Source organism: Stigmatopora argus, chromosome 1 (genome assembly GCF_051989625.1).
Source record: "Stigmatopora argus isolate UIUO_Sarg chromosome 1, RoL_Sarg_1.0, whole genome shotgun sequence".
NCBI lineage: Eukaryota > Metazoa > Chordata > Actinopteri > Syngnathiformes > Syngnathidae > Stigmatopora > Stigmatopora argus.
Window position 1 is genome coordinate 21,977,892 of NC_135387.1, and position 14,542 is coordinate 21,992,433.

Here is a 14,542-nt window from a genome sequence, read left to right on the forward strand (position 1 = left end):
GTGTGCCACATTTGATCTTTGAAATCAACAGGCAGACTCTTGGTAAAACACTGGTATAGTCTGAGCTGTAAGATCAGGCTACCAAACAAATGTTATTAAAAGTCTACTACAACATCACAACCTAATTTGACGTTTAAGCAGAGGTACTTTAAATAAAGACAGGCGTAACTACTTTTCTTTCTTCCATCAGTTTTAACAGGATTTGTTAACTAAACACAAATTTCGAGAAGAGGGTATTTGGGGGAAATATTTTTTCATTCAGTTGTACTCATCCCCAAAACAGGCAGTATATAATATATATAAGTATATTTTTTATATTATAGATATAATATAATGTGTGTATATACTTATATTTTATATTACTTTACAGTTTTCAACATTTTTTAAAACATCAGTTCCTGTTCAATTACTGAATGCAGTGGTGCTGTTTAGATGATTAACTACATCTAGTGTTAAAGATGTAGGCTGAATTCAAGGCTTCTTGTGTGGGGCATATTGAAGAGCATTTTCATTGTTTGCTGTGGGCTGATAAAAAACGCGGCAGTGGGTCAGAGATGGCCCGCAGCCTGTACTTTGAACACCCCGACAAGCAAGTCATCACTAGGAGGAGATAGAGGGTGGAAAATGGAAGTTAAAGAGTCAGAAAGAGGGAGGAGAGAAGGGGGAAAGAGCGTGGGCATGAGATCTGCTTTCGCTTAAACTCATTTTTCTTTTTCCAAGGAAGGGAGCGGAGAAAGAGTTTGAAAAAGAAGGGGGGTAGGAGGAAGGTGGACGGACAGGAGCTCCGAGATGCGAATGGATGGAAGCCGGAGCTCCTCGGCGCGAGCCTCCAATGGCCTGCGGGACCTTCGCACCATTGCAGGTGACCTCCATCCAGCAGCCACGTTAGGCTGCTCACAGCCTCCAGGTATTCGTTTTAGACACATGCACGCGGAAGCCCACCACAGCTGATACCGCTGAATGCTCGCAAGTCAAGGGCTGGGGAGGCACGTTATTCTGTCTGGGGGGAAAAGGTCGAGAAAGCTCGTGCAAAACGTCTTACTTTAATAGTCTATTTTACTTAATAATGTTTTTGTTTGGCTTCAGTGCGTACTATAAATGTGTGGACTTTCCAAACAAGCCATCGTCTTTTTTTCACTCTTAAGAAATATTTCAAAATAAGAGCACTGATGAATTGGAGTGAGTTTAAGTTTCCCAACAATGAACAGTTTGGCAGATGTGAGAACATAATTGCTGGCACAGCAAAAATGTTGTATAAAAATACCACAACCATCTTTTTTTCATGTCTAATATTACTAATGTACTGAGGAGTTAATACTGAATTATTATGTTATGGCACTGATATCAGGACTAGCGCAATGGTAATTAAGGTGAAGCAGAAAATTATGTATAAAAAATACCTCCACCATCTTCTTTAATTTCTAATATTATAATGTACCAAGTCGTTGATACTGAATTATTATACTACGGCACTAATATCAGGAGTAGCACAATGGTGATGAAGGTGAAGCAGAAAAAAAATGTGATAGATGTACATTCTGCTCAATAATGTCTTTACTGTAGGTTTTTTACTGATAGCAAATGTTATAGTTCTTTTTATCAGATAAATTACAAACATTTTTGTGTTATATTTTGGAAGCGGAGACTGATTCATTTCGATCCTAGAATCCCATGTGGGTGTTTTGACTTATGAGCCTGGTCGTGGAATAAATTTAATTTGTGTGCAAAGGCACGACTATATTTTGGAAGGCATTAGGTGATCTAGTTTACTCTTATTTATTGCACTCACTGCAGATTCTGCATGCACTTGCACAGAAATGTAAAGTTTGCCTGTGTTTTGTTTTAATGGACTGAATCTGTCAGCTTTGTCAATATGTCTCGTTGACTTTTTGCACAACAATGTCACTAAACATCCAACTTGCGTATGAGAGCCACGGCTCTGAGGGGGAGAATTTGCTACCCCTACAAGTTGTAATAATGATAGTAATAATACTGGGTTTGAAGAAAATGTTGGTTGTAGTGCATCAAGGAGTTGGTGCACAGCAGGGCAGGTAGGCGCATGTCTGGGGTATGTTCATTTTTGTCGGAGAGTTTGTTACAAGATGTATACGGTCGTAGTTTACGGTTTAGTGGAAGACGGATGGGCTTGTAAAAGTACATTTGACACATTTGGAGGCACAATTAAAACTGAGGCTGCTCTGATTCATCCTCAGTCTGCCATGAGAGGCTAAACAGAGGTGACTGTCTCCCACCCTAATGAGTAAATGTTCCGTCATGTCAAACGGGTGCGTGGGTGTGGCTGCGATACTCTCGGAAGTAATGATTTTCAATGTAGCTGAAAAATGACTGCAGTCTTCTTGATTGTCTAAATGCAGCGGCGGTCCGTGCATTTCCTAGTGACGCCTTTAGCAAAAACTATTTTATGGCTATAAAACCTCTACTGCAGCTACAGCTGCGACACATAAAAAATATTCAATAATAACCTCATACAATTTAAATATTATTTAGGAATATAGCCATATTTTACTCACCAAAAATCATTTTTAAATGTACATAATATCCATCCTCCTTTGTTTCTTCCTTCTTTTCTATCGGCGCCGAAGCTAATGCTGAAAGTCGAGCCTGTCCTGTCGTATTTCTGGCATACATTTTTATTCGATTTAGTGCTGAAAATATTCATTCCCGGTTGTGACGGGCTTGTTTGCTTTGGAGCTGTCCGACCTTTCTTAATGATGCCCAGCTTTTTTTTCTTGAAAAGTCCGTCTTGAAAATGGCTTTAAATCAACACAACATTATATTTGCTTGTGCAGCTCACTCCAGATACAGTTTGGTCTCTGGCTAGTCCACTCTATCACTAGCCAATCATAGTTGGTGAAAGCGATGACGTATCCCTACGCTTGCGAGAAGGCAGTGACGTATCCCTACGCCTGCGAGAAGGCATTGTGGTGTTGCCAACTCGAAATCTGATTGGTTAAAGCAACAGTCTTATCGATGCTTGTTTAATGCAGCAGAGCCTGCAGAACTGATTGTGAAGGCCTTGAGGCAGATTTCTGACCCTGGCAACAAATAATTGCTGAAATGTGATTGGTTAAATGCTTCAATATGAAAACACACATCTGGAAGCAGTGCAACCAGGGGGGAAAGCAATGAAAGGAAGCTAACAGACAATTTGGAATTATTTAATAAGTATCCATGGACAAAATATAATTAACATCAGTCTGTGATTCAGATATTTCTTAGGCCAGCAGAGAAGGCCTTGAAGGCCCTGACGGCACACCACTGTCTAAATGACCCTATAAAGTAGCATTGTTTTTCGACTTTTATAGATCCTGCATTCACTGCGTACCATGAAAACAATGTGGCTTCAGCATTGTTTTCCAACATTTATACGTAGAACCTATGTTCACTGCAAGCCACCGAACAAAAAATGTCACAATAGTGGTTGTTTGATTGGAGACATGAAGCATCATTGAAGCTCTCTTCAAAATAGTGAAAGGTTTTTAATGGCACTCTCTGTTAAAGTGTATTATCAAGCCCAAATTGAAAAATATAGAATTGCATGTAGACCTAAATATCGGCTTTTATTGATATTTTTCTGCACTCTTATAAATAAATACATTCATTTTCCATATATCCTCAAAAGGCCTTGAAAAAAATATTTATATATTTATTTTTTAAATAATTCGACAAGATTAGTTCCGCTGGAATGCACTCTATTCATATTTTTTTCATCTCAGATGAAGAAGAAGAAAAAAAATAGGCATTTTTGTTTTACCATTCATCATCATGATTGCATATTTGGCGTTTTTATGTTTATTTTATTAAAAGAAAGAAGCCAGAAAACAAGAGGAGTTTGAATGGACAAATAGACAAAGAGTCTGCACTTCATCAACCTTGTCTTGTACCTAAAAAATACTGTAGTTACTTAAAAAAACTTTGAGACTGTTTGCTTTGCAAAGTATCTCCCTTTTATACTTCTCATTAAAGGTAAAAAAAAATTAGAAGCCATCCAAGCATTTCGGTTTTCAAGATATAAAAGTATTTGGTAGAGAAGGCTCATTAGTTCTTTAGCTCATTAATTTGACATTATATTTTATGGGCCAATGAGTCCATTTTTTGGTCTTTTTTTAGTGGCCTAAATAGCAACCTGTGTGCACGTGTGAAGTTTAGTTTCTTTGATTGTCTTGGTCCTCGGCTTAGCTGCCAATTTTAGAGGAATGTAGGTAGAAACCATCTTGGGAATGTAAAAAACGCTTGGATAGTATAGGGAAAAGGAAAGGTGGCCCTTGAAATTGGACATGAACTTGGAAGTGGGCCAGCTAAAAGGACCACCGTGTGTGCAATACAGTGCATTAATGATTTGATTTGGAAATTGATGAGTCAAATCTTTTAGGTATACATTTCTCCTGCATGGTTGAAATTTTTTGGCAGACTTGAGCTGCTTAAAGCAGTCGGCGTGAAAATGCAGTAGCTCGAGGCGAGAGCTGCACACACCTGTGTTTGGGAAAAAAACGCTTTTATGATTAGTATTGCAGTGAAATGTTCAATCCTAACACGTGTGCGCACACACACACACACACACACACACGCAAAAGCTCAGTTTATTTGTGTAATTCTTGACTTTACTTCAGGGAGTTGAGAAATGTGATAGTACTTGTTGGAGGGTCAGTTTTTCAGGTGTGTTTTAGGTTTGAAAATGTAACATGTTTTGACATGTCCAAATAATAGACAGGCTGAGTCCAAAGCGGCAGTGCTCACATTAGGAGGGGGAAAAGTCCTTAGCGGAAGTAAATAATAATAAATAGTTACATCATGAACATAATTCATGATAAAGGAGGCATTCCTAAAAGTCAGGAGTGAATTATTTTATGAAATATACCTTCAAGGCATTTATCCTAATTGCATGTTGAAACTAAGCATATGTCATATTATTTTATTATCCAATTTAACAATGTATTCTAAAAAGGAATGCAGTCATTTTGGGACTATTAGGGGCAACTTTAAAAAATTTAAATGAAAATTTGTATTTGTTTATATGTATATTAGCTAAACCAGACAATTGGTGATGAAAAGAAGACAATTATTTGGAGGTTCGCAGTGAGGCGAAGGCCCAGACTTTTTTCGCGTTTACTTGCGAGATGGTCGCTGTTTTTTCTGTTTTTCCGTTCCCTTGCTGTCTCCACTGGGTCACTAATAGTGTGTGTTTGCTAAATAGATTGCCAGTATGTTTGTTGCTCGTGTCTGGGGAGTCATTTCTGCTGTTTATTTTATTGTTTTGGTTTAGCCAGCTCTTGCCCACTCTGTACAGTCTCTGGGGTCCACACTTGTCTTTAGGAATGCAAAGAAGAGGCCTTCTATACTCCAAGACCTGAGTCCATTTTACCTTCTTTACTTAAGTCTTGCTATTGTTGTTGTTTTTACAGCCTGTCATGTTAAGGCTGATGTTGTTTTTTGTTGTTGACGCCGGCGTGTACAGTATCATTCTTTACCTGATCCTTTGTCACATGACGATGAAATTGTTGGGTATAATTCTAGCGGAGGCTGGCCACCAATGGGACAGGCTCCAGCACCCCCCTGCAACCCTTGTGAGGATAAGCGGTATAAAAAAATGAATGAATGAATAATTCTAGCAATGTATATGCATCCATCCTCCCGATTTTTTTCTTATGTATCGGAATGATAATGGCGTGTTTGCTTGTGATTGTTTGTGTATGCAGACAATGTAATTAGCATGCTGTTGTGATCTCACACACACACACAACACACTGATCACACACACACACAGGCAACTCTCACCACACTGTGACTGACTAGGTATTCATTCTGTATAAGTGTCATGTTAAGTATAAAATTCTGTGCCATCATAAATGATGTAGGAAACTGTGTCCATGATGACCTTATATATAACCACTTTTGCTAACGACTTGCTACCTCGTCGGGTGGTATCGTCAATTAAGCCTGCAAGACATTGCCTAGAAAGAAACCAGACTAATGTGTTGCAAATGCATGTCTGGAATTGTGTGTTTGTCTACCATACTCTGCACCGGTTTATACAAGTCTATTGCATATTTGACATATTATATAATTTTAAAAAAGCATATATTTTCTGTACATTTTAGAGTGAGGTTTTATTGTCGTTAGCCTTAGGTGCACCTACATAATGCATGAATCATGCTGCAGATTCAGACATTTACATTAACATACTTCACAAGTAAGGTGGAAGGTTTATCTTGGCACCGAATAAACCCATTTTCCAGCAAAAAAATTTGGGAAAAAAAAAATATAGCGCGCATATCATCCCAGGTCATACCACCCAAATTTATCAACATTTGACAATATGTATGCTGTTTGTTTCAATGTCTAAAGATGGGATATTTACAGAAAAAAAATACACTGAAATCTTTGATCGTTTAATACTATACTAACCAAATTAACATGCTGAGTGCGTCCTCTGCATGCTGGTGCCTGTAGAGAGAGACACATGTCCCACTCGTCTTCTGCGAGGCTGTCTGAAACCATAAAACACTTTAAATTAATGAATCAGTAAAACAAGTCGCTGCAATTACTTATACATTGCAGTGTGTCATTATGATTTTCCTGTGTAGGAATATAGTAAGTAGTTTTAATCTTTTCGTTACATAGCAACAGTGGTGGGCCGTCAGGGCCTTCAAGGCCTTCTCTGCTGGCCTAAGAAATATCTGAATCATATATTATATTTTGTCCATCAATACTTATTAAGTAATTCCAAATTGTCTGTTAGCTTCCTTTCATTGCTTTTCCCCCTGGTTGCACTGCTTCCAGATGTGTGTTTTCTTATTGAAGCATTTAACCAATCACATTTCAGCCATTATTTGTTGCCAGGGTCAGAAATCTGCCTCAAGGCCTTCACAATCAGTTCTGTGGGCTCTGCTGCATTAAACAAGCGTCGATTAGACTGTTGCTTTAACCAATCAGATTTCGAGTTGGCAACACCACAATGCCTTGTCGCAAGCGTAGGGATACGTCATTGCCTTCTCGCTGGCGTAGGTATACGTCATCGCTTTCACCAACTTTGATTGGCTGGTGATAGAGTAGGCGGGCCAAAGCTACCAAACTGTATCTGGAGCGAGCTGCACAAGCAAATATATTGTTGTGTTGATTTAAAGCCATTTTCAAGACAGACTTTTCAAGAGAAAAAGCTGGACATCATTAAGAAAGGTCAGACAACTCCAAAGCAAGCAATCCTGTTACTACCAGGAACGAACATTTTCAGCACTAAATCGAATAAAAACGTATGCTAGAAATACAACAGGACAGGCTCGACTTTCAGCATTAGCTTCGATGGCGATAGAAAAGAAGGAAGAACGAAAGGAGGATGGATATTGTGTACAGTTAAAAAGGATTTTGGTGAGTAAAATATGGCTATATTCATAAATAATATTTTAATTGTATGAGGTTATTGTTGATTATTTTTTATGTGTCGCAGCTGTAGATGCAGTAGAGGTTTTATAGCCATAAAATAGTTTTTGAGGGTTGGATTGAAGGCGTCGCTAGAAAATGCACGGACCGCCGCTGCATAGCAACAATCACATCCATTGCAGGGGTCAATAAGTTTTCAGTAAACCTTTGGGCTGAGAGCTCAGCCTTTGGAGAACATGAAAAAAAAAAACGGACAAAAAGAGAACCATGAAAACCAGCACAGGTGTTTCACTGTATTTAAATGGTATCTTGTAACGTGAATGAAAAAAAAAAAGCGTTGCAAATTCTAACATATTTCCTGTCTTACTTGCTTAGCCGGTGTTTGAGCAGCCATGATTCCCTGGTATGGAGCTCTTTTTCGCGATTTCCAGCCCCACCGACACACGTTGCACTGCAGAGGAGACGGTCTCAGCATGTGGCTCCCCGGGCCGGGCGAATCGGTGGATGTGATCTCAGAACCCCAGGATGACAAGCTTCACCCCCAACCCTGTCACCACAAACACGTGGCCGTGTGCCAACAGGAGACTTTGGCCTTCATCGAGCTTCAGTCGCCAGATAGCGCCAAACTAAATGGACACAACCCTTCCCGTGAACAACATTGTGCCACTCACGCTCCAGCCCTTGACACTTTGAAAAATTCACAGAATGAGCTGAATGACCTGGCGCAAAGCTACCTCGGAACGTGCAAGAATGATGAACTGCTCATTTCAAACGTGTGTCTGACCAGCGTGGACGACGTCGAGTGTCCGTCTACGCTAGAAAAAATGGACGGAGGAGCACAAAATATTGCGTCAGTATTTCGTCCTCACCATGTACCTCTTAGTCTCCCTCTGGCCTTGCCGCTCTCCACCCTCCAGGCGAACAGAGACTCCTGGGACTCCCAAATTCATTGCTCTCCATCCCCACCCGAGGCTCCCGAGTTTCAAAGTTTGGACTTGTACCTGCTGCAGAGGCGGACATCCCAAAGTTCTTTTAAAGAGAAGTCCATCCGTGAGTATGCTCTTTCACTAAGGCATCACATACTAAATCAGATTTCAACCTACATACTTTAAGTCATTGTATTGTTTCCAGGCCGTAAGATGCAGGTTTATTCTCCAGATAGCCTCAGTGATGACTCTCTTAGCAGTCCCATCCTGGATGCTGACTTCCTTTTCCCTGGAACCCTTGCAGCTTTCCTGGGGGAAGACCTCAGTGGTCAATCCTCACAAGAAACAAACACCAGTACTTGGTCTACAGATGCTACCCAGGAGCTCCAGAACCTCAGCCCGGATGATATTCTCCAACTACCAATGGAACGGCTGCACATGTTGGAGGACTCGTTACCAGGCATGAGAGAAGCCAGTTTGGACTCATCAACTGGGACAACGGGGGGAAGCGTCATGCCACGCAGTCGCCAGGTAGACCACGAGCGTAGGCGCTTCTCAGCCTCGGAACTGATTTCTAGACTCCAGCTGTCCCAGAGGAAAAATTCTTTCACCTTGAAGCTCGGAAAGTCACGGTCAGCTCGAGTGACTTCCAGGGACCGACAGAATTCCAGCAGTCTCAGCCCAGATAGTGAGTAATTTGAAAGTGTCCTTGAAAAAGGATAAGACATAAATTTTACTAATTCTTGTCCATTAAATTACATTGACAAAATTATGCTAGAAATACAACAACAACAAAAATCAACACAGAAAGAGCAATTAACAGCACTTCCTGGAGTGTAGAATGACATGAAAATGCTACCGTTGTGCGTAGTTACGTTGTTGTTTTTTTCTTATTTGCACATTTTTTCCATTTATATTACACATGATTTTATTTGCTGTTGGACTTTATTTTTGCATGCAACATAAATAACACTGCATACTCAAAAAATGTTTTGTTATGCTATTTTGCCTAGGCTCATGGAAGTGTGGGCTAGCTATGTCCATATAAAGTATGCCTTTATTAATCACAATCATTTTGATGCATTTACAATTCTTGCTGGTCTAGATAAGTCCAACTCAAAGCAACGGAGTTCAGGAGTCTACAGTGATAGCGCCCCCCACAGTCCTGTCGCACCTGCGCCACCGTTGTCTAGCAGTGACAATGGAATGCCAACACATTGGTGGAGCACCAAACTTGGGTGAATATTTCGTCCAGCAATTTGGCAACATTTTTCATTTTGGAAATATTTGATTGGCATTTCATAAAACGTGCAGGTATTTAAAAAATACATGGCTGATGGTAAAAATATAAGATGAATCTCTGCTAAATTGAAGCTCGTAGCTCAACAATTTGCATTATTTGGTTTAATGTATTCCCTCAACTATTTGATGAAAAAGAAATTATCACTTTCCAGAATACTATATTATGCCACTTGATAGCGCCCTGTCTCTTAGAAAAGTAGTCATCGTGTCAAGGAATTTTGGGCAAGTTTTACTGTATTAACGTGACTTCACCTTGATGGTAGCAGAATGCGAAAGAGGTCCATTGAGGAAGACGTGTCCACACCGCCCGCTGTTGTTTGCTCCAATCGCTTATCGAGGTTCTTGCCGAGTTGTAAGTTAACAAGATAACTAACATTGAGTGCACCTGTTCATTTGCTGCTGCTTAAAAAGAGTTTCCGTGTTTCTCGTAGCCATCCTGTATCAAGAATACAGTGACGTAGCCATTAACAGGGAGATCCAAAGGCAACAGGGCAAAGAGCTGGGCACCGAGGAGGAGGGATCTGACGGGACCCCGTCTCCATCCAGTCTATCCCCGTCCAGTTCCTTTTGCTCTTCGCGAGGTTCCGCTTTTGCTCTCTGGCAGGACATCCCGGACGTTCGTTCTAGTGGTCAGCTAGACAACTTCAGCAACCAGCAGAGAAAATTACAAGAGGTTGGCTCCACTTCAAACCACATTGACAGGCTTTTGTCCTCGTAAAAGACGGTTCCTTCCTCTCTTCAGGCCAAGTTTGAGCTGGTGACATCTGAGGCGTCTTACATTCGAAGTTTGACGATTGCCGTGGATCACTTCATGTTGTCGCAGGAGCTATCCGAGTGCCTTGGCGCTCAGGATAAACAGTGGCTCTTCTCCAAGTTGCCTGAAGTCAAAGATGTCAGTGAAAGGTGAAGTGATGTGGTCCTCGTCTGTCTTTGAACACGTTTGCCAGGAGGGTGAATCCAGCGCTCCTAATTACTTTTAGGTTCCTTCAAGACTTGGAGCACAGGTTGGAGCAAGATATCCTGCGTTTTGACGTGTGTGACATCGTCTTGGATCACTGCCCATCTCTGCGTAGGGTCTACTTACCTTATGTAACCAACCAGGCTTACCAAGAGCAGACCTATCAACGTCTCTTGTGGGTATTTTTTTCTTTTCGCTGAAGTCACACTTTCTCCTTCACGAGTGCTGCTTTACTGATTAAACAAACAAACATACACATTTGCGGAAGACTCAGTTTTTACTAGATCATCCTGAATCAACATTTCTCATCTTGTGTCAAAAGGCAAGAGAAAGCTCGCTTCTCCACCACCTTGGCCCGCCTGGAGGAGGACAGTGTCTGCCAAAGACTGCCTTTGTCCTCCTTTCTAATTCTCCCATTCCAGAGGATCACTCGTCTTAAAATGCTGGTGGAGGTACACCTGAAATATGCTCACAATCCCTATTTCTAAAGTCGTGATTCTCGGGCCTCGGAATTTTCCATGTGAGATTTTGATGGGATGCATTTAAAAGAATGTCACGTTTGTAGAATATCTTAAAGAGGACTACACCAGGCTCTAGAGATGAGGACACTGCCACCAAGGCTTTCAACGAGCTCAAAAAGGTACGCTGCAAAATTGATCTGTAAATATAAGACATAAAGTCGAATATTTTGAGAAGACAGTCACAGATTAGAACCAAGTGAATTGATTTGTACATACGCTCAAAAAATGACTTTCTTCCAATAATATAATATTGTCACACTGGCGGGGCACACCCTGAATTGGTGGCCAGCCAATCGCAGGGCACAAGGAGACAAGCAACCAGTCACTCTCACACTCATACCTAGGGGCAATTTAGATTGTCCGATCAGCCTACACGTGGACCTACATGGATTTGAACCCAGATCTCTCACTATGAGGCCGACGCACTAACCACTCATCCGCCGGAGTTTTTCCTTAGGTAAAATAAATTACAAACCTTAACCCAGAGCAACTAAGACAGCACTCACACTATTTCTAAATGGTGGCATTTTGTCAGATAAAATATAAAGAAAAATGACCCATGTGCGTATCGCCAATTTCATTTCGAGCGACCAATAAAAACTAACTGTAGTTACTGTCTTGCCATAGCTCATTAAGGAATGCAACTCCAGTGTGCAGTCCATGAAGAGGATGGAGGAACTTATCCACCTCAATAAGAAAATTCATTTTGAGGGCAAGGTGACATATTTGTTGAATGCCACCCTCTTTAATTTATTTTTGTTTTTTTCGTCCGTTTTGAAATTTGTAATAATTCCTTTCTGTCTAGATCTTTCCTTTGATCTCCCAATCCCGCTGGCTGGTGAAGCACGGTGAACTTCTAGAGGTGGACACGCAGACCATGAGTATTTCCGGATCCAAGTTCAAGTTGCCCACCAAGCCTGTGTACTTGCACTTGTTCAACGACTGCCTCCTGCTCTCCAGGAGAAAAGAGTATGTAACGGCATTTTTTCCAATGTACTATTTATGGCGGACCTTTACCAAAAGAACTGAGTACAATGTTTACATTTTTTGTATACATAAACTGTGAATAGGAATGGAATTTAAATGAGACGTAATGGAGAATGTCTGTCCTTTTTGCTAGATTTGTACTCAAACTGTGTATGGTTGTGTTGTAGGACATGGAGGTTCTTGGTATTTGTCCATGCCAAGATTGGGGAGCTAAAAGTGAAGGATTTGAGTCAGAAGCTACAAGGAATCCCAGGCTTTATCTTCCACCTTCAGTTATGTGAAGGACAGCAGCTCAAACATCAGATTCTGCTCAAATCAAACACTGAGTGAGTACTGAAGGAATGCCTACTATAAATGGTATAGTTCAAAGGGGGTCAAAATGAATCCCCCTGCCCCGAAATACTACAGGATAGTGTTATTTTATAACATTTGTATATTCTACCTAAATTCTCGTTTGATCTGATGGCGAAAGAGAAAAAACTAATGTCAGACTTGTTAACATATTACACAGTAGTGGGAGTTTAATCATTTTGACCAATGTCCGTTTTGACCAAAACATTTTTTTGCGTTTTTAAATATTGTCCACATCAAGGAGCGGGAAGCAACGATGGATTGCAGCCATGTTCCCATCTAATCCTCACGAGGACATCGGGCAAGCAAGCGAGCACTACGGTGGTCGATCACACAGCTTTCGGCTTCGCTGTAAAACATGAACCAAATATGCTCACGTTTCCTTTTACTCCTCGCAGACATTTCTCAAGTACAGTGCATTCGAAGCTATCAGGCACAAGAACATGATGAGTTAACACTGGAGAAGGCGGACATTCTTCATGCCAAGACGATCACAAGTGACGGTAAGAAAACAGAAATCTCTCGCTATGTCAATCTTGAGGTTCTTGGAACTGAGGGGTTCCCAAAGCAGACATTGGGAAACACCGGCAGTGAAAGGGTCATGATGTTTATTGTATTTTTTTTTGCAGGATGGGTGGAAGGCATCCGGCTCTCTGACGGGGAACGGGGCTGGTTCCCCAAATCCTACGTAGAGGAAATCACAAGTCGCAGTGCACGTCTCCGTAACCTTCGAGAAAATATTCGCATTAAATGTGTCATGCAAAAACTGGAAGGAGAAGAGTAGCCAGTTATGGGACTGCATCTTTCTGCATGTTGAATGTTGACCTTAGTAGGACACATTGCCAACTACAGTAATCCCTCAATTATTGCGGTTAATGTAGATCAGACATGGCTGCGATAAACAAAAAAACGCAAAGTAGGGTCACCCCTATTAAGAAAAAAATGTGTATATATATATATATTTTTTTCTTTTTTTTTCTTTGACGTGTATTCTACTGTTGCATGCTGTATATACAAATAGGAAATAATTAATGTAACAAAGCTCTTAAAACTTCTTTATAAAAATACTTTGTAACAAATCATTGTAGGTATACAGTATAAAACATGAAACTTGCCAAAAGTTATGCTAACTTTGTTTCCTCAATACCATGTTGTTTGGAGTATTTGTCACTCATCTTTCTTAAGTTGATAAAATTTGAATGATCTAGTTTTGTTGTTCTGAATAAGTAGAACTTGAAATGTTAAGTTGTGCTAAATTGAAAAGGTCATTTGTGCTTTAATTGAAATTTTAATTTGTGCTTATTTGAAATGTTATGTTGCATGAACTTAGCCCTAGTCTTACTTCCAATAATAAGTTCAAATGTTCGCTTTGATGCAATATTACTGTTGGCAAAATAGGCGTCCACTTATGTGGGTTTTATCGTTCCTGTGTGATTTAAATTAGTTTTCCACAATTATACATTCATTCAGTGTCAGCCCTCCCAGTTTAAATGGATTTGAGTCTATCCCCGTCATTGGCAGTTAATGATTTAATTCATCGATATGTGTCACTCTATTTTTCTCCTGCGGTTCTTTGTAATTTGAATTCCTATTTATTGCTTTTCTTATTATATTAAGGTACCGTGCTGTATATGGCTATATATACACGAGTTGCCAAGTTTACTATAATTTATGTGAACAGAAAATGGGGTATTAGTATGACCGAGATACATACTACATGGTGTAACACTGGTAAATATGTTGAAATGCTTCAAATGTTTGTTTTTTGGGTAGTGTAAAAGCATATGACTATAAAACTCAAAACAAACAAACAAAAAGCACTTGAGTCTGCCTTACTCTCTCTTTGTGTCACATTTAAGTTATTTTTGCTGAGTTAATCTAGACAGTGTAAACAAAAATTCCAACACTTTTTAGTGTATTGCTACTATGGCAGCAAAGCATTTGCATTGCAATTCCTTTTTAAAGAAAAAAGAACACATTTGTCCAGGCAATTTGGGGTGTTCAACCAGCCTACCATGCATTTTTTTGGAAACTGTAGCACCCGGAGAAAATCCACGCAAGCCCGGGGGAACATGCAAAACATGCAAATCGAGGACCGA

General features: G+C 40.3%; 1 protein-coding gene across 4 annotated transcripts; it reads left to right on the forward strand.

Moving 5' to 3' along the window:
• The first annotated feature begins 773 nt into the window (after window positions 1-773).
• On the forward strand, window positions 774-14,250 carry arhgef19 (Rho guanine nucleotide exchange factor (GEF) 19). Of its 4 annotated transcripts, XM_077616008.1 has the most exons (17): window positions 774-907; window positions 7,774-8,448; window positions 8,530-8,855; window positions 8,910-9,012; window positions 9,430-9,562; window positions 9,890-9,978; window positions 10,058-10,299; window positions 10,369-10,529; window positions 10,607-10,759; window positions 10,907-11,036; window positions 11,150-11,224; window positions 11,733-11,822; window positions 11,911-12,074; window positions 12,260-12,418; window positions 12,685-12,764; window positions 12,842-12,946; window positions 13,073-14,250. In XM_077616008.1, exons 2-17 carry the CDS (start codon window positions 7,791-7,793, stop codon window positions 13,225-13,227), a joined length of 2,823 nt encoding a protein of 940 aa, XP_077472134.1. In that variant the 5' UTR covers window positions 774-907; window positions 7,774-7,790; the 3' UTR covers window positions 13,228-14,250. The 4 variants fall into 4 exon arrangements, with proteins under 4 accessions (XP_077472134.1, XP_077472119.1, XP_077472127.1 ...); XM_077615993.1 differs by having other exon boundaries at window positions 8,530-9,012; XM_077616001.1 differs by having other exon boundaries at window positions 8,530-9,012; window positions 9,893-9,978.
• Window positions 14,251-14,542: the final 292 nt, after the last annotated feature.

Coding starts and splice junctions, on each gene's coding strand:
- arhgef19 (XM_077615993.1), top strand. CDS start 7,791: ATGATTCCCTGGTATGGAGCTCTTTTTCGCGATTTCCAGCCCCACCGA. Junction 8,449..8,529: donor TTTTAAAGAGAAGTCCATCC/GTGAGTATGCTC, acceptor TATTGTTTCCAG/GCCGTAAGATGCAGGTTTAT. Junction 9,563..9,889: donor TGGTGGAGCACCAAACTTGG/GTGAATATTTCG, acceptor CCTTGATGGTAG/CAGAATGCGAAAGAGGTCCA.